This window comes from Paramisgurnus dabryanus, chromosome 1 (genome assembly GCF_030506205.2).
Source record: "Paramisgurnus dabryanus chromosome 1, PD_genome_1.1, whole genome shotgun sequence".
NCBI classification, from domain to species: Eukaryota; Metazoa; Chordata; class Actinopteri; order Cypriniformes; family Cobitidae; genus Paramisgurnus; species Paramisgurnus dabryanus.
Genome location: NC_133337.1, coordinates 52,508,910 through 52,533,043, shown reverse-complemented (window position 1 = coordinate 52,533,043; position 24,134 = coordinate 52,508,910). Strand labels below are relative to the sequence as shown.

Here is a 24,134-nt window from a genome sequence, read left to right as displayed (position 1 = left end):
TTGTGTTAAAGGTAACACAAAATGTGTTGTTTTAATAATAACACAGATATGAGTGGATACTGGGACAACACATTTGTTAGTGTGCTGTCCCAGAATCGATGTGTTGTTTTTAACACATTTTTTCTAATCATCCTTAAAAATAGTGAAATCAAACTGATGCTCTTACAGGGATAGATCACACAAAAATACAAATTCTGTAATCATTTACTCACTCTCATGTTGTCACAAACCTGTATACATTTCTTTGTTCTGATGAACACGAAGGAAGATATTTTGAGGAATGTTTGTAACCAAACCGATCAGAGGTCCCATTGACATTTACAGTAAAATTATTTTTGGGTGAACTATCCCTTTAATCTCATGATTAGATTATCATAACTGCCTGGATTTTACAAACAGGGTCACGTATTTGACACTGAGCTCTAAATATATTAGACATACATAACATATGCACTCAGTGCACATGGTGGTGTGTGTGAACCATGCTAATAAATAAAAATAGTTTTATTTTGAAATTTTGTTTTTTTTACAGCTATCTTCACACTTTATGTGCAATATTTTAAATGTGAGAAAAGAGATGACGTAACTGCTATTTTGTCACATCAACAAAGACACACAAGCACTATGGGACTACAATTACTGTGCAGTTAAATATAAAAAGAGCCAATCTGGTTAAAAAGAGAATTTCAGTGACTCAGGGGCAAAACTGCATCACATATCTAGCTTAAAACATTGTATATGATGTTTAAACATTTAATATCTACACTGCCAGGAAAAAAGTTACAAAAAAAGGTACACTGGGGTGGTACTCTCAAAGGTAAATTTTTGTACCTTTATGGGTATACAATACATTGAAATGTTGTACCTTCTGGAATACAATATTACCCCTAAGGACCCTATTGTGTACCTTAAGGCAGTGGTTCTCAAACTATTTTGGCGTGCAGCCCCCCTTGTGTATGGTGCATCCTTTCGTGGCCCCCCAAAGAACATTTATGACATTAAACATTACAAAAATTAAAATTTGAATTAAACAAAACAAAACATATTAAATTACACAATGCAGTGCTATTAATTAGTAGCCTTATTTTTCTGAGGTAAATTCATGTTTTTTATAAAATGTCATTAAACTTAGGGCCCCTGGCACCATCTCAGGGCCCCTAGTTTAAGAACCACTGCCTTAAGGAACAATTATGTACCAGTTACATTTTAGGGCTCCAAAACAGCAGTACCGTAAAGGTACACAATAGATCCTCATGTACATGCATGTACCCAAAAAAGTACAACATTGTATTACGTTTAGAATACCCAAAGGTACAAAACGAAACCATCATGTATCACAAGTGACAGAAAAGGTACAGTTTTCTTCTGACAGTGTAGTGTGAACAAACTATTTTATATACAGTTTTAAAAACAGTATTACAGTAACATAGTATGCAGCAGTTGCCTTTGAGTCAACAATAAATGTTAATCTGTGCATAGAAACAAAAACTGCATGTTCGTTCCCCATTGAATGGGTTTGTGAAGTTACCAAATGATGCTTTCCTCTATAGCACCCCCCCAGTGGTCCGCCAAAAGATGACCTAAACTAGGCAAGTGTTTATACAATCGTCACTTTTTAAAGTAGATTTTTAATGCACTTGTGAAACTGTGATATCTTAATAACGTAAAAATGGATCGGTGGCTAAACCAAAGAGGAGTCAAAAGAAAAAATCAAGCATCAACTGAAAGCAGCTAAAATCCACAGATCTATTAGTTTTGTAATGTACTAGTTTTTGTCTCATGTGTAAAATCCCGGTAATATTACTTTGGCCTAATATGGATGCATATTTGTGACCCTGGACCACAAAACCAGTCTTAAGTGGCACGTGTTTATTTGTAGCAATAGCTAGAAAATAGCTAGATTTTTATTTTATGCCAAAAATCATTGTGACATAATGTAAAGATCATGTTCCATGAAGATGTTAAGTAAATTTCAAAAATAGTTTGAGGTGTATTTCTTAAAAGCCCCTAACCCAATCCTAAACCTAAATCTAGCATGCACACTAATCTTAATCCTGCAATCTGATTGGTTAATGAAAATGTTGATCCAGGACCAACAATGGTGTTGATCCAGGATCACATCTTACTTGGTGAAATCAGGTTCACCTGGTCATATCAAAACTTTATTTTTGTGAGTGAATGCAATTGCTAAGGATTATATTTAAAGGCGATTTTCTCAGTATTTAGATTTTTTGCACCCTCAAATTCCAGATTTTCAAATAGTTTTATTTTGGCCAAAATTAATCCTATCCTAACAAACTGTACATCAATGGGAAAAGCTTATTTATTCAACTTTCAGATGATGTAAAAAAACTAAATTTCACCCTTATGACTGGGTCACATTTATCCTTGACTCAGCAATCCCTAATTTACTGTAATGCTGCTTTTTTATATAACTACTTAATTATTTAACTATTCATGATTCATTCCACCTAAATAAATAATACAGTTAGTTAATAGATAAAAAAATAAATTTGCATCAAAAAGAAAGAAAGAAAGCAACGAAGGAAGACAGAAAGAAAGAAAGCCACACTGTTAGTTTAAGTTAGAAAAGGATATTATGATTATGCTAATCAGTCACTTTAAAAAGTAAAAAAAAACTCTGCCATCTCTCATTAGTTTTTTCAATCTTTCTTCCCCATTTCTTCTGTTTCATTTTAAGGTACTGCTATCAGTAATGATTGCGTTCACAGCTGCCACGAGAAAAGACAGCTGAGAAATGGCTTTTTAAGTGCCACAATCACCATAAAATCTGGATTTGATCAAGTTGGCTGCCAGAGGAGATAAATTAATGAAGGAAGGAGGGTCATGTGACCCGGGCCAGAGTGGAAGGCAAAGGTGCGCACCGAAATAATTACAGACGTACTCGTGGCCCGGCTTCAGTCAAGGACACGGGCTGTTTATTCAAATGAGCTCTGATAAGGCTTAATGCGGATGGTGGCTTATTGCTCTCCTCCTAATGAGAAAAACCACAACACTCTCAGAACAGGTGCTCACTGAGACAAGCCACACAGTGCGATGTTAAACCAGTACAGATGACAGCTGAACAGAGATAAAAAGTGAGAAAAAGGGGGAAATGCCAAAGTATGCCATGGGCAGGTGATGCTAGAGGCTTTTTTAAAGGGACCCTTCACTTTTTTTGAAAATATGCTCATTTTCCAGCTCCCCTAGAGTTAGACATTTGATTTTTACCGTTTTGGAATCCATTCAACCGATCTCCAGGTCTGGCTGTACCACTTTTAGCATAGCTTAGCATAATACATTAAATCTGATTAGACCATTAGCATCGCGCTCATAAATGACCAAAGAGTTCCGATAAATTATTATTGAGATAACACAGTACCTGAAAATAGTCCTCTGCTATTAAAAGTTACCATAGGACTATTTTCGGGCACTGCATAATATCATTGCGCCTGCTGCAGCCATGGTACGGCTGCAAAGTCCTCGATTATTACGCCAGAATGAGAGTATAGTTCCTAGCCATATCTGCCTAGAAAATCACAACTTTTAATTTTCCGTCGGTCTTAGTACATGATGTAACTACATAAGAGTCAAGGTTTAAATAGGATAAATATTGAAACTCTTATTTTTGAGCGTGATGCTAATGTTCTAATCCAGTTCAATGTATTATGCTAAGCTATGCTACTGTAAAAGTGGTATCGCCAGACCCGGAGTCCAGCTGAATTTCTTGTCTTTGCACTAGACTAGCATACTCTTCTTAAGCCCGCAACATGTGTTACTTCATGCTATGTCACAGAAAGCACCAATCAAAAACTCCACATGGCCAGCAATGAGCAAGTGAAGTGGTTCAACAAACCGAAACAATCCATAATTTATCGGCTTTCATTTATCGGCCTAATTTTGCTATCAGACCGATAACCGATAATATTAAAAATAAGCAGTTCTCGGCCGATAAAGATATGTCGGCCGATATATCGTGCATCCCTAATTACTGTTATTTTTACTCTAGTACTAGTACACTCTCAGGAAATAAGGTACAAGAAGGTACAAATGTTGTCACTGGGGTGGTACCTAAAGGTACATATACCTTAGAAGTACAGTACATATTGGTTCCTCAAATGTACATATCTGTACCAAATGGTTCATACACTGTATTAGGACCTTTTCAAAAGGTTCCAACTTTTGTACGTTTTTTGAACCCATTAAAAAGTCATAAAATACTATGTGATTTTAGTATTTTTGCATTATTTCAGTTAAATTAGAATATAGTAGGAAACCCTGAGTTCCTGATTGAAGTCCCTTCAGTTTTTCATACTACTGTACTTAAAACACAATAGGCAAAGAACCAACGTAATGGGGAAACTCAGAATTCAACTTCCCAGCTTAAATTAAACTTGTAATCTTTGGAGGAGTCAGCCAAGACCCATTCCAAACCGCTATTACGCAAAGCCACAGAGGGTCCTGAAGCGACCTGATTTCCAGGACTGAAGACTTAATTCAAAAACAGCTGTACAAATCTTCTGAGGATCAAACAAAAAACGGTATGGAAGGTGCCATTGTCATAGGGCTTATTTAACTGAGCCTCTTTTCTGTGTCATGTTCCAGCGTGGGATAAGTATAATAGCCCATTTTTATTTTTCATTACCTATTAATAAGTCTTTACTTGATGAAGCCCAGACCTTTCGCTCCCACGCACCTGGCTGGCCTGATCCGGCTTAAATTATGGCATCCATCATTGGTTTCATTTTAGTCCTCGACAGGCTTGGGTGGATCTGTTGTGCTGGACTTTTGAATGAAGAGCCCTAGAGGGCCTGTGTTAGTCTATTTACAACAGCATATTCAGGATGCGTGATGGGTAGGAAAATCAACTAAATCGATATATCACACTGCAGAAAGGCACCACCAACTTATATATTTTTCACCATGCTCCAGAATGAATAGGTCAGTAATCAAACACGCTCCCTTAAACTGACCTTTTTCTTATAAGCGTCTAATTAATTTAGTGAATTCATCACTATGTCAATTATACGTTTTTTTTATTCATTGAATTAAGTGTAAAAGTGTGTTTGAGTTTAGTGTTACTCCAATTAAGATTGTCGTAAGACCATCAGCTATGATTAGAAATGAAATATATCATCTGAAATTTCTTTTAAAAATCATATCAAAGACATTATCCCCTTTAACTGGCTTCAGTGTAGTTAGCCTTTTTCAAAGGGTGACTTGACTTCAACCTAACTACTTTAAATTATGAGTAGCTTAAATCAGTCCTTCCAAAGTTTTTGGTGATTGTTGCGGGCAAAAATCCTTGATCTTTCGGCACATTTTCTTAAAAAATGCTATGGAATATGCAGGATATTTATTCAATTTTATGCCATGAAATTGTGGGAACTTGCAAAAATCATGCGATCCCATAATCGCGTTTTTCTGGAGGGACTGTTAAATAGCAGCTGGGACATCCCCAACACTGATCTTACATGAAATAAGTCAAATCTAATAGGCCTTACTAACAAAATGCCTGTCTAGCATCTGGTTAGAAGTTAGTTTGCCTTTACTGGTTCCATAATTAAATTTAGCTCTTTAAATGAAATTGTGAACAAAAAGGAAAAATGCAAAACAGCCGAAGGCACATTTCTGCTTTCTCCTTCCTGTCCAGTGCTATTACAGTGACTATGAAGTGAATATTAAGAACTCCTCAAAAATTGTAAGAATAAAACTTTTATAATCTAATCTATTTTCTTCACCTTTTTTTCTTCACAAATTTTCAGCATTCTTAAAGGGACAATTCACCCAAAAATTAAAATTCTGTCATCATTTACTCACTCTCATGTTGTTACAAACCTGTATGAATGTATTTGTTCTGATGAACACAAAGGAAGATATTTGTTTGTAACCAAACTGTTTGTGGACCCCATTCACCTCCATAGTACAAAAAAAGAATACTATGGAAGTAAATGGTGTCCACATTTCTCAAAATATCTTCCATTGTGTTCATCAGAAGAATGAAAATCATACAGGTTTGTAAAAACATGAGAGTGAGTAAATGATCACAGAAATTTCATTTTTCATTTTAAAAGATGAACATTCATGACATTCATGATTTTACTGACCTAAGTGCATGGTTGAAAAGGCATGACGCAGGTGCACAAAGGGCATATCCAAATCTACTTTTGATAGTTTAACGACGGAAAACCCAAAAGGGTTGTACCTATGGCTGTGTTTAGGGCTGCAACAACTAATCGATTAAATCGTTAAAAGTCGATTACTAAAAGAGTTGGCAACGAATTTCATAATCGATTCATTGTGACGCAGAGATGTTTAATGAAAAAAAAGAAAAACTTCAGTTAAGCGCAGAGCGGAGTGAACACACTCGCACTGCGTCCCAAACGCCTAAATCCATACTATATAAGAGTTCGAGAAGTAGTGCTCGTTTGGAACGGAGCGTCTGTCTCTCTCGCGCACTGTTGCTTGCAGAGTTCGGCGCCTCATAGACAGGGTGGAGAAAAGACAGGTCGGCGGAGAAAAGATAAAAAAACAGCAAAGGTAGAGGAAAATCAAATGTTAGTGTTTTACTCCTCCCAAACGTTAGCGCGTCACCTGGAAGTTAGCCGGCAAAGAGGTAAACAAACAAAGACGACACGCTTATGCTTTATGGAGTGACAACAGCGAGTAAAAAAAGTTTCTAGAACGAATAAAAAACTCCAATGACAAACTCCAATGATATTAAAGAAATAAAACGTTGAGAGAGAGAGTTGTATGAACGCTTTTCCCCGTCATGGACCTGTATGTTAAATCATCGCACCGTCACTCTCCTGCTGTTCTGTACTGCGCGCTCCAGCTCATGCCGGGCAAGGAGACGCATGTGCCCGGTCCAACATACAGTACATCATACAGTAAGTGCCGCCTTTTGTTGCATAAACATCGTCTTACATTTCTTAAGGCTAAGTAATGAATGGTGTATTTGCATTTTGCGCGGGAGTAGAAGATGCATTTTCTTATTACTAACTTTGTATATTTCTATCGTTATATTACAGTTGTATTGTTATGTGTTGCACCTTTATTAATTGTTTTATGTTTTAGTAAATTAAGAGTCAAACATACGTGTTTAGACATGGATGTTACAACAGGACATATCAAGTGACCTCTAACAAAGCAATAGTGAAATGTAGTAATTTAAATCAAGTAAAATGTTTTACTCACTGTGCATACAGTACTGCTTTGCCATTCCTGTCAGATCCAGTATTAATGGACCTTTTAATCACAGTCTCTCTCATCCAACATTGACCTGTGGCTTCTTTACAAATGAATCTGCGGTACACAAAGTAAACAAACACTCCCCACGCGAGCTGGAACTTCTTTAAAAACAAACTTAAACATTCCTAATGTTAGGTTCCAAGTATGGTTCAAAGGTAACCGAACACAACCAAACACTCCGTTTCCATTGGTACTCATAACAGATCACTGTGTCAAAATAAATGTCTGTCAGGAAAAATGTATTTAAAATTAAAATGTATGTTTAAATTCTATTATGACGTCACATTTCTTCACATTCCTGAACCGACCGTTTTCTTAGCTTGGTGCCAAAAACTGTTATATTTCAGTAAAGAGGACGTTTTCAGTTCTGAAGCTTGCAGGATGATCATTTAAGTATGACGGCCTCTTATATAACATAATATCAAGTTAAAATTGAGTTTTTGATTGACTGCCCCTTTTACTGTACACCAGGTTATAGTTGGTCAATGTCACAATCATTTTCAGTGGCCTCAAAATAGCAACGCAGCAACAATGCCCCTACACCTCGTTATCAGACCAGCACGCCCATGGGTGACCAGATAGCATTTGCTATTTAAACAATGTGGTGCTGGACCAATCTGGTATCGGACATCAGACGTGCACATTCAATAGTCAGACAGAGTCTATTTCTAGATGCAAAATATACGTTAGCAGCTTAAAGTATGTTAATCGTTAACGCTTTGGGACAAATATGATGTAATTTAAAGAGCACCTATTACAATGTTAAGAATGTTATTTGGTTTAATAGATTACGGTTAAAAAAACATTATTTTCAACCTTTTGTACATTATTGTTGCTCCTTTATGCCTTGCCTCCTGAAAATGCAGAAGACCAAGGTGATCGATCAACTTTACCAGCGTGGCTTGAGAAGAACTTAACAGATTGCTAAGGTAAGGACACTAAAACATAAAACCCTGTGCATTTGTGATCGTAGAAATGACAAACAACAAGCGCTACTCTGCACTGCTCAAAACTTGCACTTGAATCATGGTTTAGTCAATGAGCATATGAAAACATAGGCTCATTGTTTACTTTGGAATTTATCCCTTTGCATATCTAATGTGTTACCATGTACTTACACTTACACACCAAAGGATGTGTAAAATCATGAATCGGAAAATAGGTGCTCTTTAATTGTTAAGTTATGTGAGTGGCGTGGCAAGAGTCACAGTAGACATCCGCCGTCAGGTGTCGCCAGTTTGTGTTGATTTATAAACAGTAATGTTCAATTTTTAGATACAAGATCTCACCCGGTGTGAGACCTCCTTAAGCATGACATGTCTCCTGAAAAACCTGTAGAATTCAAATAATCAGAATGGTTTCAGACACTCCAAAGTGTTTCCAATTATGTGTCTCATGCATCAGACGTTCAACCAGTGCTCCGTGAGCGTGACATCTAAGGATGAGACTTGAGCGTCACCATCTGTTTGTCGATCCGGTGGGAGATGGAAGGAGTGTTTAAAACTTTAGAAACTAGTAATTTGTGATTCTTTCCAGTGCCCCTTGCGGCATATAAATAAATTAATCTAGTCAATTATGAAAATACTGTACAGTTTACACATCCCAAGTACTAGAAAAGTCGACTGTCTTAAAAATCATCCATACAGTCGCTGTGCTATGTAGGTAGTGGAGGGGGATGTTTAATTCATGAGCAGACAGACTGTTTGGCCAGACAGTGAGGACAGCCTACAAGGAAGACCCAGATAAAGCTCCGCTAAAATCAGTCCATCAGAGGCACACGGTGACATCGGATCAAGCATAAAAAAGACAAAAGACAGAGGACTAGAGAGGTGCAGAGATTGCCAGACAACATACAACACTCAGCACATCAAACACTGCTCTTACTGCGCAACAGTATTTGTTCTGTGGTGCACAGCATCTGTAACAACGGCGGGAACAGGTGTTAGAGATGGGCAGGTAATGATGCAACTATACCTCCAATTCTGAGCTCATGAATATTAATAAGCTTGGCTCTGCTACAGTAGGTATTTTTATAGACAGCCCAGTCAGCCTACTTATTTAATAATCATGAGCCAAGGGCTTGAAATATTAATTTATCAAAAATCCGAGAATCGTGTCAGTAGTAGAACTGAATTCAAACCCAGTGAAAACACATACTGATCAAATGAATAGTTTGCAATGCACTGTAAGTCGCTTTGGATAAAAAAGTAATGCGAATGCTTTTATTGAAGTCCTACCTGTAGTGCGCTGTTCAGGAAGCAGCTGTTCTGACCCGGCTCATTGCTCAGGCCTTTGCTGGGAGCGATAGAGGTCATGGTGCGAGGGGTGTACATCCCCCGCAGCCCGCTGCTGCCCGACGCAAAGTAGTTCCGCTTCCACGACATGGGTCCAGCGCCGCCCCTCTCCCTCCCCCCTCCAATCACCACGAGAGCCGCGTCCTTCCCCAGCCAATCACGGTGGAGGAGGAGGGCATCCTGAACAAGGTGCAGATGACTCTTTGTGCGTGTTTATGGATTTAGGGAGTAAGAGCAGAGTGTGTATGTCCTAAATTGGCCTCTATGTTACTCCCATGAGAGAGTGGATTGTGGGTCGGGTTGGTGGTTGTGGGTCAGGGGCGCTGTTTGGCAAGTATTTAAAAACTAAATATTATATGTAATGAAGCAATAAAATCTCAGGTGCGGTAACAGGTGTAAACAAAAGAGTGATGTTTACTCTCAGGAGGGTCAAATGAATCTCACTAATGTCTGTGTGTCGTGACTAAATAGCTCCTTGCACCTGAGACCATAAAGCGGAGTCAAATGCAACGAGTGGCCTGGTTATAACCAGCTGCGTGCCTGTTGCAGTGTGCGTGTGTTTGTATGTGTGTGTGAGTATGTGTAGATTTGATATGGGCTCCAACCAAGATGATGTCCTTGACGCTGCTGTACACCTCCAGCTCTTCAACTCTGAAACACCTGACCAGAAGATCCTTTCTTTACCCAGATGGCCTGAAAATAACAAAATAGTAGCCAATAAGCATTAATTATAACACAGCCACCACCTCTCATCATTATTTTAAGGCTATATTTGCTCAAAAGTGCCAAACGTTTAAAGTATAAAAACTTAAATATATATGACTTGCACGGTGCTCACTAGGAGTGTCACGATCTTCAAAAACCTCGATTTGATTACATGTTCGATTCTAAGGTCACGGTTTCGATTCGATTCTCGATTTTTACTTTTTTTTAAAGAACAGGTTGCTATGCCATTTTAGACTAGACTTTCATGAAATATAATATCTGACCCGGAGATGCCCTGCCATGTTAGTCGTGCTGCCAGTGGAAAAATATGGTACACGCACATACCTGATAAAACGAAACTTCCTGTCAGATGAACATCTGTCAGTACTTTGCACCTTAAAAACGTTGATGCCCTTAATAGTTCCCAAACACACAAGGCGACCTTAAAGCTCTACTGTGTACTTTATTGAGTTAATTCTTAACAAAAACCCATGTTTTCTTTCAAAAGTATGTGCTCATTCATGTGTAATTACTTCCCACCCACTAATGAAAGTATTCTTGTAAGTGTAGAATCTGCTATTTAAAATGCATACCGTCGAAGCGCTCTCTGGCTGAATCCATGTTGTGCCTCCATCTTTGAAATACATTCGCTGAAATTCAAGCTCCGCCTTTCGCGCTTTCACTCTACACTCACGCTGGCTGCTGGCTGAAGCCTCCGGAGGTTGCATGTGTAGGCGGTATACGTCATCAAGTCTTATTTCAGAATATTAACAATTATAAAGCTGACAATTATTCTTAGTTAATTGTAAATTGATGTAATATGCGTATGACTTGCGAATGTAATGCTCAGTTGATTTAAATAAACCAGGCTTGATGACGTATCGTATCCAGCCTGTGACCTGCGTAGCTGAATCCTTCGGATTTTACAACAACCGCACACCGTGATGAACCTGCGATCTAATGCTTTGATTTGAAAGCCTGTTGAAGACATATTCTCGAGGATATTATAACAAATCGCCAAGGATGCGAAACGGGGATTTTAAACGACAACGTGACAGGAAAAACATCAAGACCAAAATCACTATTGGAGTTAGTTTTCCAAGATGGGGCTCAAGGGACACTGAAGTTGCACTTTCTATATTCTCCACAGGTAATTCAGCATATTCGTTTACATCTATACAGTCTATGTTGTAAACTTGAAGTTTTATAGTTCCTTGGCTAACTTTAGCATGATTATGCATAACACTTGTTAGTGTAAACATGCATGTGGTTTAATGTGTCCGAACAGACACACGCCGTCTCTCCGCCCATTTATGTAATCTGAGGTACTGAGATAAATGTTTTTCATCTTTTCAGACCTCTAGCACAAACACACGGTGACAGCGCTATTTTTAGCCTTTCATTGATAAAAGCGTCTGATCTGGGCGTCTTTCGTTTCATTTTACAAGCGTGTGAAAGTTGCGCGATCTTTTTTCACCAATATGAGAGAAAGCTCTTACATATACACGGACATGTAACGTTTACTTAAAACATAAGCATTGTACTTTGACATAATATTAATTCGCGTCCATTTAAACCCGTCATGGTTGCTTTTTGTATGTGATTTTAAGCGGACATATCATGACAATCAGACTTTTTCATGTTAAACATAAATCTGTGTGCTTTGATGGATCACAGGCAAAGGACATTGCAAATTGTTCATTTTTTCTCATTGCTTTTGCTTTGTAGCTACTGGAAGCCATGTTAACCTTGGCATGACACGGCCGGGCCACCGTACGAGTTAAAACGCGTTCCGAATGGGGGGGGCTAGAAAGTATTATTCAGTTGCTTGTCATATAGACTTTCACCGCTAGATGGGAGTAGATCTTACACAGTGGAGCTTTAAGGAATATTTGATCTTGGGTTTATTTTCCTTAGACAAAAGAACATGTAATCCCTCTCAAAACCCATTATGCAGTATCTGCTAAATTAATTTCTTTATTTTTTTCTCTCTCTTATGCACTCTCCCCATGGGATGGGCTGTAATATTTTTGGACAATCCACTAAATTAAATGCCTCACAAATGAAAGGTACTTTTTAATTTCAGATCTTAACGGATGTCAAAAATACGCAGGTGGTATCTGGACTAATTCCGATTAATAATAGTGAGTGAATTTGCCAAGAATTTGCATCCTTGATCTGCAATGCATGTGCAAAAAAACATTTTAGTAGAATCTCCACAGGTTGGCACAATTCCACTATTGTACGGTATTTACAACATCATACCATCGGCGCACTTCTCCATTTCGGGCAGCAGAAAGTGATCGAGAGTAAAGGGAGAAAAAGGCCAGGACACAGTTTGCATCTCGGAGCTCTCCTGCAGGGTTCGAGGCAGCAGCGTGCTGAGCAAATGTCCTATTCCCATTACTGCATAAATACACACCCACATTCACATAGAAAACACTGGTCCGTCCGGAGCCTGAGCAAAGCTCTGCAGTGTGTGTGTGTGTGTGTGTGTGTGTGTCTTGTTTTCCTGAGGCAGAGACACAGTAAGCGATGTTCTGATGTGGAAGATGAGGCACAGGAACACTGACCGTGACAGACCCGAGGCAGGTGTTACTTCGGGTCACTGAAAGAAATCTTTCCTGCTCTTTTTAATCAAGGTCAACGCTGTGCGAGAATGAGGTACAGAGTTATTTTTTAGGTGGTGTTTCTAAACTGGTGGGCCCAATATGGGGCCGCAGGTCTGTCTGTGCATAGAGAAAAACAATGCTTAATGCAAAAACAATGAAATTAAGAATTATACAACTCTGCATAGTATGGATTGCAAAATAAACAGGTTTGTCAACTTCCAAAAACAAAAGAAAAACAGTTATACATAGTCAACTTAGGCAGATGCCACAGTGGATGGGTTGCGTGACATCCCAGAGGAAACTTTTATTGCTCTTTCATAGCTCATGAAATTTCATGAATTTCTCAGTTTAATTTCTGTATCAACTTAAAGGGATAGTTGATATGATATTAAACCCATGATTTACTCACCCCCAAGCTGTCCGAGATGCATATGTCCATCATTTTTCAGACGAACACATTTTCAGTTATTTCAGAAAATGTTTTAGATCTTTCAGTCAATCAAATGTAAAGTTACGGGGTCCACGTCCTTCAAGTCCAAAAAAATGTACATCCTCCTTCACAAAATAAATCCAAATGGCTCCACGATGATAAACAAAGGCCTTCTGAGGGTAATCTGCGCCATTTTGTTGTAGAAATATCCATATTTAAAACTTTATAAACGAAAATAACTAGCTTCCGGTAACGCAACCATCTTATGCTGCGTTTACACCAGCCGCAGTAGAGGCGTCAAGCGCGAGTGATTTCAATGTTAAATCAATGTGAAGACGCATTGACGCGCGTCTGGAGGTCTTGTGGTGCGGATGAGGCGTTTGAAAAACTAGCTTCCGGTAACGCAGCCATCTTATGCTGCGTTTGCACGAGCCGCGGTAGAGGCGTCAAGCGCGAGTGATTTCAATTTTAAGTCAATGTGAAGACGCGTTGACGTTGCTGAAGGTCTCACGGCGCGGATGAGGTGTTTGGCGCGGTACATGCAATTCCGCCTCATTCACGCGTCTAGTTCACGCGAATACCGTGAATTGAGCATATGCGGTGGTACGCACGAATGGCGTTTGGTGTGCATTTTGCGTTTTACGCAAATTTGCGACTGACCCAGAGTTGAAAAATTCGAACTTTGGCAGATTTTCGCGCCGCGTTAACCAATCAGGAGCCTGCTTGCTGCTGTGCGGACAGCCCAGCCCGGTGTCACTCATTCAGCATGAAGGCTTGATATTGTCCGTGTGCAGTCACCCGGAGCTATACGCCACAAGTTCTTATTTCTATAGAGACAGGAATAAAAAAGACTTCGCTTGGAAGAGTGTCCGTGAGGACATTGGGCAACCTGGTAAATTGCAAATACACATTTCACTTTTGAGTCAAGTGACGTTTATTGACCCACGCTGCTTATTTTCCCCGCTATAGTAAGGTGACTAAATAGAAAAAAAATCAGCCATCTTGCAAAGAGATAACCGCATAGCACTTGCCCCTACCATAAGAAGCGGATTTTGCCTCTGATGCACGTCAAATGCTTGCTTTTTCCACGCGCCTACTTCTCTCTAGATGCGCAAATGCATTCAAACTGTTCAAGCGGCAAACTAGGCGCTGAAACGCAGTTGGTGTAAACGCAGCATTAGACTCCTCTGTATTCAGGAGAGAGTATCAGCGTAGTGTACGCACTTTTCTGAGTTATGTATGACAAATTCGAAGGGCGGGGGCACAGAGCAGTAAAGTTTTAAATATGGATATTTCTACAACAAAACGGCGCGTATTAAGGTCTTTACACACCGGGACGTTTTTCGTGCGCGTTTATCGTCGACGTTTAACGTCTCGTGACTCAAGAACGAGCGCCAATGTGAGTGCGCACACCCACGCGAAAAGCGCGAGGCGCAAATGCGTCATTTTCAGAAAAACGCGTGGGACACGTTTTTTTGGTTTGACGCGGCGCGTTAAAAGTTGGCGGACCAATGAGATTGGCGCTTTTGTTCACGTGCCTGGTGCTGCTGAAGTTCCAGTAAAACACGACTTGGTGGCGCTCAAGCACAAAATGGTCTTGCGGAGCACGTGGAACAGGTAAACACACAAGGAAGCATCGAGGCTGTGGAGGTTTATGAAGGTGTCGGAGTTCCTCACAACATCGACTGAATTTCGAAGGTAACGTGATATATATAAGAACATAACAATTAGGGCTGGAACGACGCGTCGACGTAGTCGATTACGTCGATTACATAATTACGTCGATTTGCCGGAAATGCGTCGATGCGTCGCACTGTTTACATTTTGAAATGAAGGCGGCTTCAGCTCCGACCGGGTGATACAAGTGTTATACCAAACAGACAGAACGCGATCAAAAGTGTGGGAATACTTTAAGCAGAGACCAAATAAAACACATACTGTGTAAAACTGAAATGGCATACCACAGCAGCGCAACACCTGTGTATGATCATCTTAAAGAAGAAAACCTGGGGCTCTCCAACCTCAAAATGACGAGACGTCAGCTTAAGAATTTGAACTATTACAGTAAGTTTTTATACTTACTCTATAAACAATAGAATCAATACATATTGTGCTCAATACAGCTGTGTTTACATCTTCGTTTAATACGAGCTGCGAGACGCCTGACAGACGCGACATTGCATCGCTTCTGGGCAGTATGTTGAAACAGTAAATAAAGAGCAGGACATGTTTTTATATTAAGAAGTTATGAAATAATAAGTTACTGTCACATTGAGAACTGATAGGCATGTGCCCGCGTGCACTGAAAGCCAGCTGGCAGTGCGGAGTTCCCAATGAACGTCTTTTTTGCGAATATGTGCGCAGATATTACAGAAGCTCGTCTTGTAAGGTATTCCTGACATGCATTTATTTAAAGTAACAGCGGCGTAAACGCTGTTTATAAAATATTAGAAGATCATACTAACTGAACTTGTTTTTTACCCGGAACTTAAAGGGACACAAGGCAGCATTTATATGTTAATAAATCATCTTCGAAAGTCGGTATATGGTTAAATGACTCATTACATGACGAATGAAGACTCTCTCGCCCGCCCCTACCGTCTGTAGGAAGAATACCCCACTTGCAAGTTCGCTGTATCCGACCCGGTGTCCTTCAGTCTTGTATAGTCTTAGATATAGAACGCATTTACTCCCAGACACTAGGGGGAGCTAGTAGAGAAATAATACTCAGACTTGCCTTGTGTGCCTTTAAGAAAAGTTAAATGTTAAAGTTAAATGAGAATGCAGTACTACTAATAGTAATAATATTAACAGTAATAATATAACCATTACATTTTATATAAGGGTTCATGAATCACAATGAACTTATTTTTACTTCAGTCTGAACTAATGCTGAGTTAATGCATGTACTAATCATAAACTAATGTTTAAAATATTAAAATATGCCTATTTTATTGTTTAAGGTGAATAATGCCTCTTTTAAAGTGGCACTGCCACTTTATTTTTCATGTTGAAAATTTTGGTTTGTGTGTTTGTTTAATTAAGAAAATGCTTAAATAAAATGTTGGCGTTAATGGCAGATGTTACATTTATTATTTGTTGGGGAATTATATGTATAAAAAATCATTAGACTATTCGATTAATCGAAAAAATAATCGATAGATTAATCGGTTGAAAAAATAGTCGATAGTTGCAGCTCTAATAACAATACATAGCTGTGTGGGCTATATGATTAGATTAGATTCAACTTTATTGTCATTACACAAGTACAAGGCAACAAAATGCAGTTTAACGTTAGGTCTAACCAGAAGTGCAAAAGCAGTATAAAAAGTGCAGGATATCAGTATTTGCATAGGTGCAGGTTATGTAATACGATGTAAAAACTTACTATGGGTGGTACTATGAACATAATATACAGAAATTTACAAATGGATATGTACATAATAAATTAAACTATACAGAACAGGAGTGAAATTAATATTTAGGTAGTGCATGAATGAATTTGGATTGTAACTAGTCAGTTAAGAGTGCAATGGCATAAGTTATTGTGCAGTGAATAGTTATTCTAATATTCATTACATAGTACAGGGTAGGGGTGGGCGGAATGACCAAAAATCTATTTCACGGAATAAGTCATTTTATTTCACGGAACGGAATATTTGACGGTATACATGTTTTTCAGTTTATATTGTTTTTTGATGATAAAAATTACAGAAATACACCACTCACTATAGCTTTAAACTAAATGTTCACCACAGTTTTAAAATATGAGCAATTTAAAGTTAATAATGTTAAAGTGAAAATGCCCAGAAGATAACAACAGCTAAGTCTTGATTAGACAGAATCTTGTTTTTAATTGATTTATTAATTTTATAGATTATTGAAGCTATAGTATGGCTTCATTGTATTTTGTGTAAATATATGTAAAAACCTACAGACAGGATAAATACCTGTATATGAGAGAAGAAGCTCTAGATATTATAAATGTGACAGGTGCTATGATGTGATGATCATAAAGTTTGTTTTAAGGTCTTGACACCCTTTAATTTCTATTAGACCTTAACATTTGCGTCTCTTTCTCGTCTTTCCGATCAAATATGTTTGTATAAGCAAATGGCGCGTCAAACTACATCGCTCCAGCAGCGCACGTATCACTGATATAAACGCGAGTTTTGTCTTAGCTTGCTTAAAGTTCAGAAAACTTTACAACAATTAGCATTATGTGCGAGAAGAACGCTTTATTTGGCGTCGCAGCTCCTTGCGCTTGCCTAGAGAGACCTCTACACGCGAGAGACTGACTGGCCGGCTACTGCATGAGGAGAGAGAGAGAGAGCGTGCGCGAGAGAGAGAGCGCGAGAGCGAGCAAGACAAGAGTCTCGCTGCGTGACCCGCGGTGGATTCACTGGCACTTATTATAAAAATTACACAAATAACTCGTTCATTTTTTATAAGCGAACTATTTTACATATTTCTTCGTCACACTCAGTCTAACATGCTGGAGGGCAGAGTTAGCCACGCCGACTTATTTGCATTCCGCGGAATAGACGGAATAGAAAAATCTGTTACGTCTGACATTTTATTCCGCGGTAACGGAATACACCGTCATACCGCCCAGCCCTAGTACAGGGGTGTAAACGATGCATTTCAAGTAGTCCAGCAGTGCAAATGAACAGGGAGTATGAAATAGACAGTCCAGTAGTGTATTGAACGGACCAGTAGTGCAAATTTACATTATAACTGTGCAAGTAATAAAAATGAATATTGGTGCATTACATTATGATATGTAATGCACTGACATTGAACAGTGATTAACTTCATACCATGCATGTTCCCTGTACACCGTGTGATATCACGTTTTGTTGTTTGCACCATAATACTTTGTGTGTAACTGGAACCTGTTGTACACAAACGTGGACAATTACACTGCTTCATGTTCAAAGAAAAATATTTGGTTATTATATTCATTGCTTCTTCCTAACCCCAAAATAACTGGAAGAAATCTAAAATGCAAGCCAAACCAAAGGTCGGGTTTTAGGAGGTTAATTTGTGTTCTGTGTATAGGTAACCTAGTTTGTTTAGTCAGATGAAATACCATGAATCTAAATTACATTTGTAATCAAATATTGACCTCATGGATATCGTGGCATGGCCCTCAGTGTGAAAGATTGATTCTGATGAAAACTACATTTATCTTTACAGTGTTCACAGCAATATTTCTGCTAAAAATGATGTGAGCAAAAGTGAGGAGGCCCCAGCAAGCACGTCTTCAGGATCATCCAGCACCAGCCGTGACAAGGTCCAATCTAAACAAAAGAAAACAGTCCGAGACAAACCTCTGGAGAAGTACCTCTTATTAAAAGATGCTAAAGGGAAAAAATTGAAAGCAGTGCACAGAAGAAAGAGGAGCACAGAAGGAGCGCTCTGCCAGTGTTTGGTCACACCTATAGATGTTTATTATATACCATTTTATTTAGTTTTAAAAAAAAAAATGTTTATACATTCAAGAAATACAGATGAACATGTTCATTTCATACATATGTTTATTTGCACTACCGTTCACTTAGACTTCTATCATTGTCACTTTTTTGCTCTACAGCTCTGCCAGTTCTTGTTCACACAAATTGATGCTTATTATAAACCATTTTACGTATGTATTTTAAGTGTTTATACATTTTAGAAATACATTTGAAAATGTCTAATTTCTAAATGTTGATTTGCACTACCGTTCAGTTGCACTATAGTCATTGTGACTTTTCTGGACCAACATTTCTGACTCCTGTTTTATTTGATTTTACTGTCATGTCTCTGATTGTTATTGCAAACTGCAGTTAATTCACAAAAATAAATGTTTGATTAAAAAACGAATTGTAAATAACGTGCCATTTTGACACTATGCATATATTTGTACATCAGTATTGTTGACCTCTTATTGTAATAACTACATACCTACTTCTTTAGCCAAATCACAAAATACAATACATTTGGGAGGAAATGTGAGAAAATTGTTAACAAGAGAAAGTGCTTGTAAAAGATTAGTTAGAAATACACACATCGGATCACCCATTACCTTATATTTTGTGAAAGAGCTTTAATTTTGATATAACGTGTTCTATCAAAATAGTTAATTTTATGTGGAGAGTGCTGATAATAGAATCGAATTATTTGATCAAATAGATTTGATTTAACAAATGTATTTAAGTTCACAGAGATATTTAAACACACCGTTTTCAAAATGGCAATTATAATGACTACAACACGAATGCACAGTTTGCTTTTATCTGAGAAGATCATGTTTCACATGATCATACTGTCAAGTAGCTGATGGTGAGTCCTGATGGTGAGTTGAAGTAGTCTTTGTATAGTTGCTGCTGTTAGAAATCGAGCTGCTACTAGTAATATCCATGTTTTGTTAAAAGCAAGCATATGACTTGTTATTGACTAGCGTGTGGCTTTCTTCTTCTATGTGACAAGTGAGTGTCAGAACAGAAGCATAAAGTTTCGCTGCGCCCCCTTGTGTACCGGCATAAATCTGTTTTGTATTAAGCGCCATCTAACGTCCAGGGGTGAATTTGCACCTCACTCGGCTCAGCGCCAGTAAAAATCGTCTGGGTGTGAAAGCAAAAAAACGTCACGTTAAACGCCGACGATAAACGCGCACGAAAAACGTCCCGGTGTGTCAAGACCTTTACCCTCAGAAGGCCTTTGTTTATCACCCTGGAGCCGTGCTGGACTCTCATTCTTAGCAGGTAGCATTACTGAGGTTAAGGGTCACATGACCCGAGAAGCACAAGCTTAGGGTTCAACTGTGAGTCATGGGCCCAGTGCCGGTCGATGCCCCAGCCTATACTGTCATACGCTAGCTGGCACAGTGGAACCATTGCACCAGAGGGTTTCTGCATTTACATAATGCACTGCAGAGCAAAACAGAGCCAACAGTTCGGAGAATCAGGAAAAAGAAAAACCGAGAACAAACTAATGAGGGAAAGGAAAGGACTCTGTGATTATACAAATGAGCTCGGCCCAATACAGCACATAATAATTCATATACAGAAGACCAACAGCTCAAAACAGACCATTTCCTCTGGAGCTGGGGCCTTAAAGTGGGCTTTCTCATTAACCCAGCAACAATCAGATGGCTGGGCACAAATCACAAGCCATTATTAATCAGAACAGGTCAGGATAAACTGTGAGAAGTAATCGCCTCCTGGCTAGAGTGTTGGTAAACATGTTACGTAACATTGGTGCACAGCGACCGCAATGCCCCGCCTCTATACCTCAACGCTTTTGCTGGCCATCAATTCCCCCAAACACGCACACACACACCTCCCTAAATCCTGTTTTAATTCTGTCAAATGGCAGCATTCCAATGCTACGCTGCCAGGATCCGCAGCCGTGGAGATACCTTGGCAACCTAACAGAGGGCACTGGGATTTTACAAAGAGGGGCGAGCTAGGGAGATTGATAGATTGACAGACACGTGTATCCTCTTGTGAACTTTGTTCTTCACCTCAACTGGGCCTTTTTTATGCTGGGCCTTTTTTTATATTTCACAGCCTAAACAGCACCTAGCGTGGCACAAATCTGCTCAATGCGTTGACGTAATTTCCTCTGTAATGGAAAATTGGGACAGGACATCCTGGCTGGCCCCTCCATCTTTTAAAATAGCAGTAGCGCTTAGTTTACCTCACAGAGTGAAATTTTATCAGAAACTGAAGTGCAAAATGATGTCATAAAAATAATCTGTATCAGAAGTAGGGTTGGAACAGTATGAGTTTTTCACAATATGATCTCACAAAGTTCCGTGGGATAGTCACAGAATTTTTTGCTCATTTTTCCATGGCATTCTCACGGATCTCCGCATATTTCCGTGGCCCTGCCACTGACTTTCTTTTCTGTGGCATTCTCACGGATTGGTTACTCAACTGCTTTTTCCTATTTTCAAACCAATGTCGCTTCGGTTTAGGGTTAGATTTGGTGTTTGCGTTAGTATGTCACTTTAAGTATTGGTTTATACTATTTTTTCTGATGTATTCTTTTATATTTTCTAAACTTTAATCAATTGTCGCCTGGCGTTGGGGTTATAGTTGCGTTTGGATAGGGATGTAGTTTTATGTAAATCAATATGCAGAGATCCGTGAGAATGCCACGGAAAAATGAGCAAAAAATTCCGTGACTATGCCACGGAAATTCGTGAGATCAGGTTCACGTTATGATAATCATCTTTGAGAAATCACGGTTCCCTTGCAGTCGGTCACTACGACGTCAAGTCGTGACCGACGAATTGGGAACTCGCTTAGAGAGACCAATCTGCTTCGAATACTACTAAAACGCCAATGAACTTGGCATTGAGATATTTGCATAATGCTGGCGCCGCCCCGCCAGGTGCGTATATAAGGAAAGTGTGACCGGCCGTAACAGCAGGTGGCAGCACCTGTGGCGACGGGACGTGACGTCTCCGTTCCCTCCTTCAGGGAACGAGGGTTACATCCGTAACCGAGACGTTTCTCTGTATAAACGTTTTCATTGGACACATTTGTGTTTTTGCGCGTCTGGACGAAAATGTAATTTCTTCCGGCCATTGACGACTTATCTCATCAATTAAAAAAAAAAACATTTGTATTCAAAAAACATGAATTTTTATGTTAATCTGCAATTCCGCTCTTACCCAATTTATGAAAAAACTGTCAAAACGTTATTTACTAATTTTAAACTCTGTGTATGTTTTGATAATCATTCTGAATCTGATCTCTAACAAAATTCCTTCACAAAAATGCAATTATTTCAGCTTTTTGCTAAAAAAATCCATATTGAAGAGTTTATAATTTAGATAGGATGAAAAAAAAATCTGTTTTGTTTGTTTGTTTGAAAGCAGAGGGTCCGTTCTTTCATTTGATATATTTGCATGTTTATATATATGTAGAAGAAAACTTTTTTTGGAAGGCATTTTGTGAAACGTTTGTAAAAATCACAAAACCATATGTTTTTTGTAGATATGGTTTAATATATCAAACTTTAGCGATACAGGAACACTCAGGAATGACTCAGAATTACTGCAAGGTCATTAATTGGTCTCTCTCATCTATGCTAAGTGTACTACATTCATGTGTTTATGCATTACATCAACGGTCTGTTTTCTCACTCGGTCAGGATGATACAATGTACAGTAAGAGTATACAGCATTGCAGACTCATATAAAGCCACAGCCATTAACAAACACTTTTATAGTGCTGGAAGTGGCACTTGAGACCTGACTCACATAAGCACCAACACTCCTAAGAGCCCTGAGGAACTATGAAAAGCACCTCAGCATTTATACTGTTTATACTGTTACTGCTGACATAAACCTCTGTCAGATTTACACGACTGCATGGAGCTCACAACTGCTGCAATGATACTCAAATGTATGCATTTATATTATTATATCGAGGTCATGTAAAAACAAAATATCTGAAACCTTTTTTTCTCAACACAATGGTGGCAAACCACTCAAGACAGACTCATACTCAACCTGCAGATTCATTTGCTTTTGCAGAAAGGCTGGGTAGTTTTTTGTGTGATTGGTATTTAAAGGGATTACCCAATGACTTCCATAGTAGGAAAACATAGTAGGAAAACAAATATTACGGAAGTCTTGTAATAAATAATGGTATACACAAAGTTGACAGTACCCATCAAATTCAATCATATTTATTTTTCCCACTATGGCAGCCAATGGTTACAATCAGATGTGTGCTTACCAGTGGCGGATGCAGAACGTGACATATGGGTGGGCATGGATTAAGTCGAGGTGAGCCTGAATCTATGGGTGTCCCGAAATCAAAGAAGTTGTCCTGAATCCAGATCTGGGTTTCTCGAAACCTTTTTAACGCTACATCGTTCTTATGTTACACTGTACCTTATCGTGTATGTGTATGTGCATGTGTACATCACTTTTGAATAAGAAATTATAACAAGTCTATAAAATTAATCAAAACTTCACAAATCACAAGCGTATTAGTGCAGAACACTCATTTAAATAGCACACACACACACACACACACACACACACACACACACACACACACACACACACACACACACACACACACACACACACACACACACCTAAACTTAAGTGCACGTCACATTTTTGACATTATTGATACTGCTTTAAATCGTTATGCAACGTGACATTACAGTTTTTTTCGATTGCTAAACGCCAGTGGGCACAACTGGAGTCACATGTGCAAAACTCTAACTACAGTCTGCACAGCAGCAGTTCATGTGGACCAAACTCTAGTTCGTTTTTCATTGCTTGAACACAGTTTTCAAAACTTTACACACTTATTCCATGACTTTAACCACAACCTGCACAACACTGTGGATTTACAGCACTTTGTTCAAATGCTAACACACTGCTATCAAAACTGTGAACCACACATTCAAAACACAATTGATTTCAGCCTTGTGCCTTTCAAACACTGCTGATTGCAATTTCATATAAATATAAATTCCAATTTCATATATATATTTCATTTATATATAATATTACCTTTCATGTACTTTAAGTTTCTAACTTTTTTCTCATTACTGTAATTCCGTAAATTACTATAGACAACTGAAGCAAACTGCTAATTTTCATTTACCCTAAAAAATTACAGTTTTTTTCGATTGCTAAACGTCAGTGGGCACAACTGAAGTCACATGTGCAAAACACTAACTACAGTCTGCACAGCAGCAGTTCATGTGGACCAAACTCTAGTTCATTTTTCATTGCTTGAACACAGTTTTCAAAACTCTACACACTTTTCCCATGACTTTAAACACAACCTGCACAACACTGTGGATTTACAGCACTTTGTT

The 24,134-nt window shown here is 38.7% G+C and overlaps 1 protein-coding gene across 9 annotated transcripts in view; it reads right to left on the bottom strand.

The window, feature by feature from the left end:
- usp54b (ubiquitin specific peptidase 54b) overlaps positions 1-24,134 on the bottom strand; it is a 192,239-nt gene that overhangs the window by 131,463 nt on the left and 36,642 nt on the right. For 8 of the 9 annotated variants that reach the window (XM_073815525.1, XM_073815523.1, XM_073815529.1 and 5 more), the window contains exon 2: positions 9,489-10,238. In XM_073815525.1, the coding sequence (XP_073671626.1) occupies positions 9,489-9,635 (147 nt within the window). In that variant the 5' untranslated portion in view covers positions 9,636-10,238. Of the gene's footprint in view, positions 1-7,197; positions 8,336-9,488; positions 10,239-24,134 lie in introns of those variants that run through there. The other variant, XM_073815528.1, reaches the window with a different exon arrangement.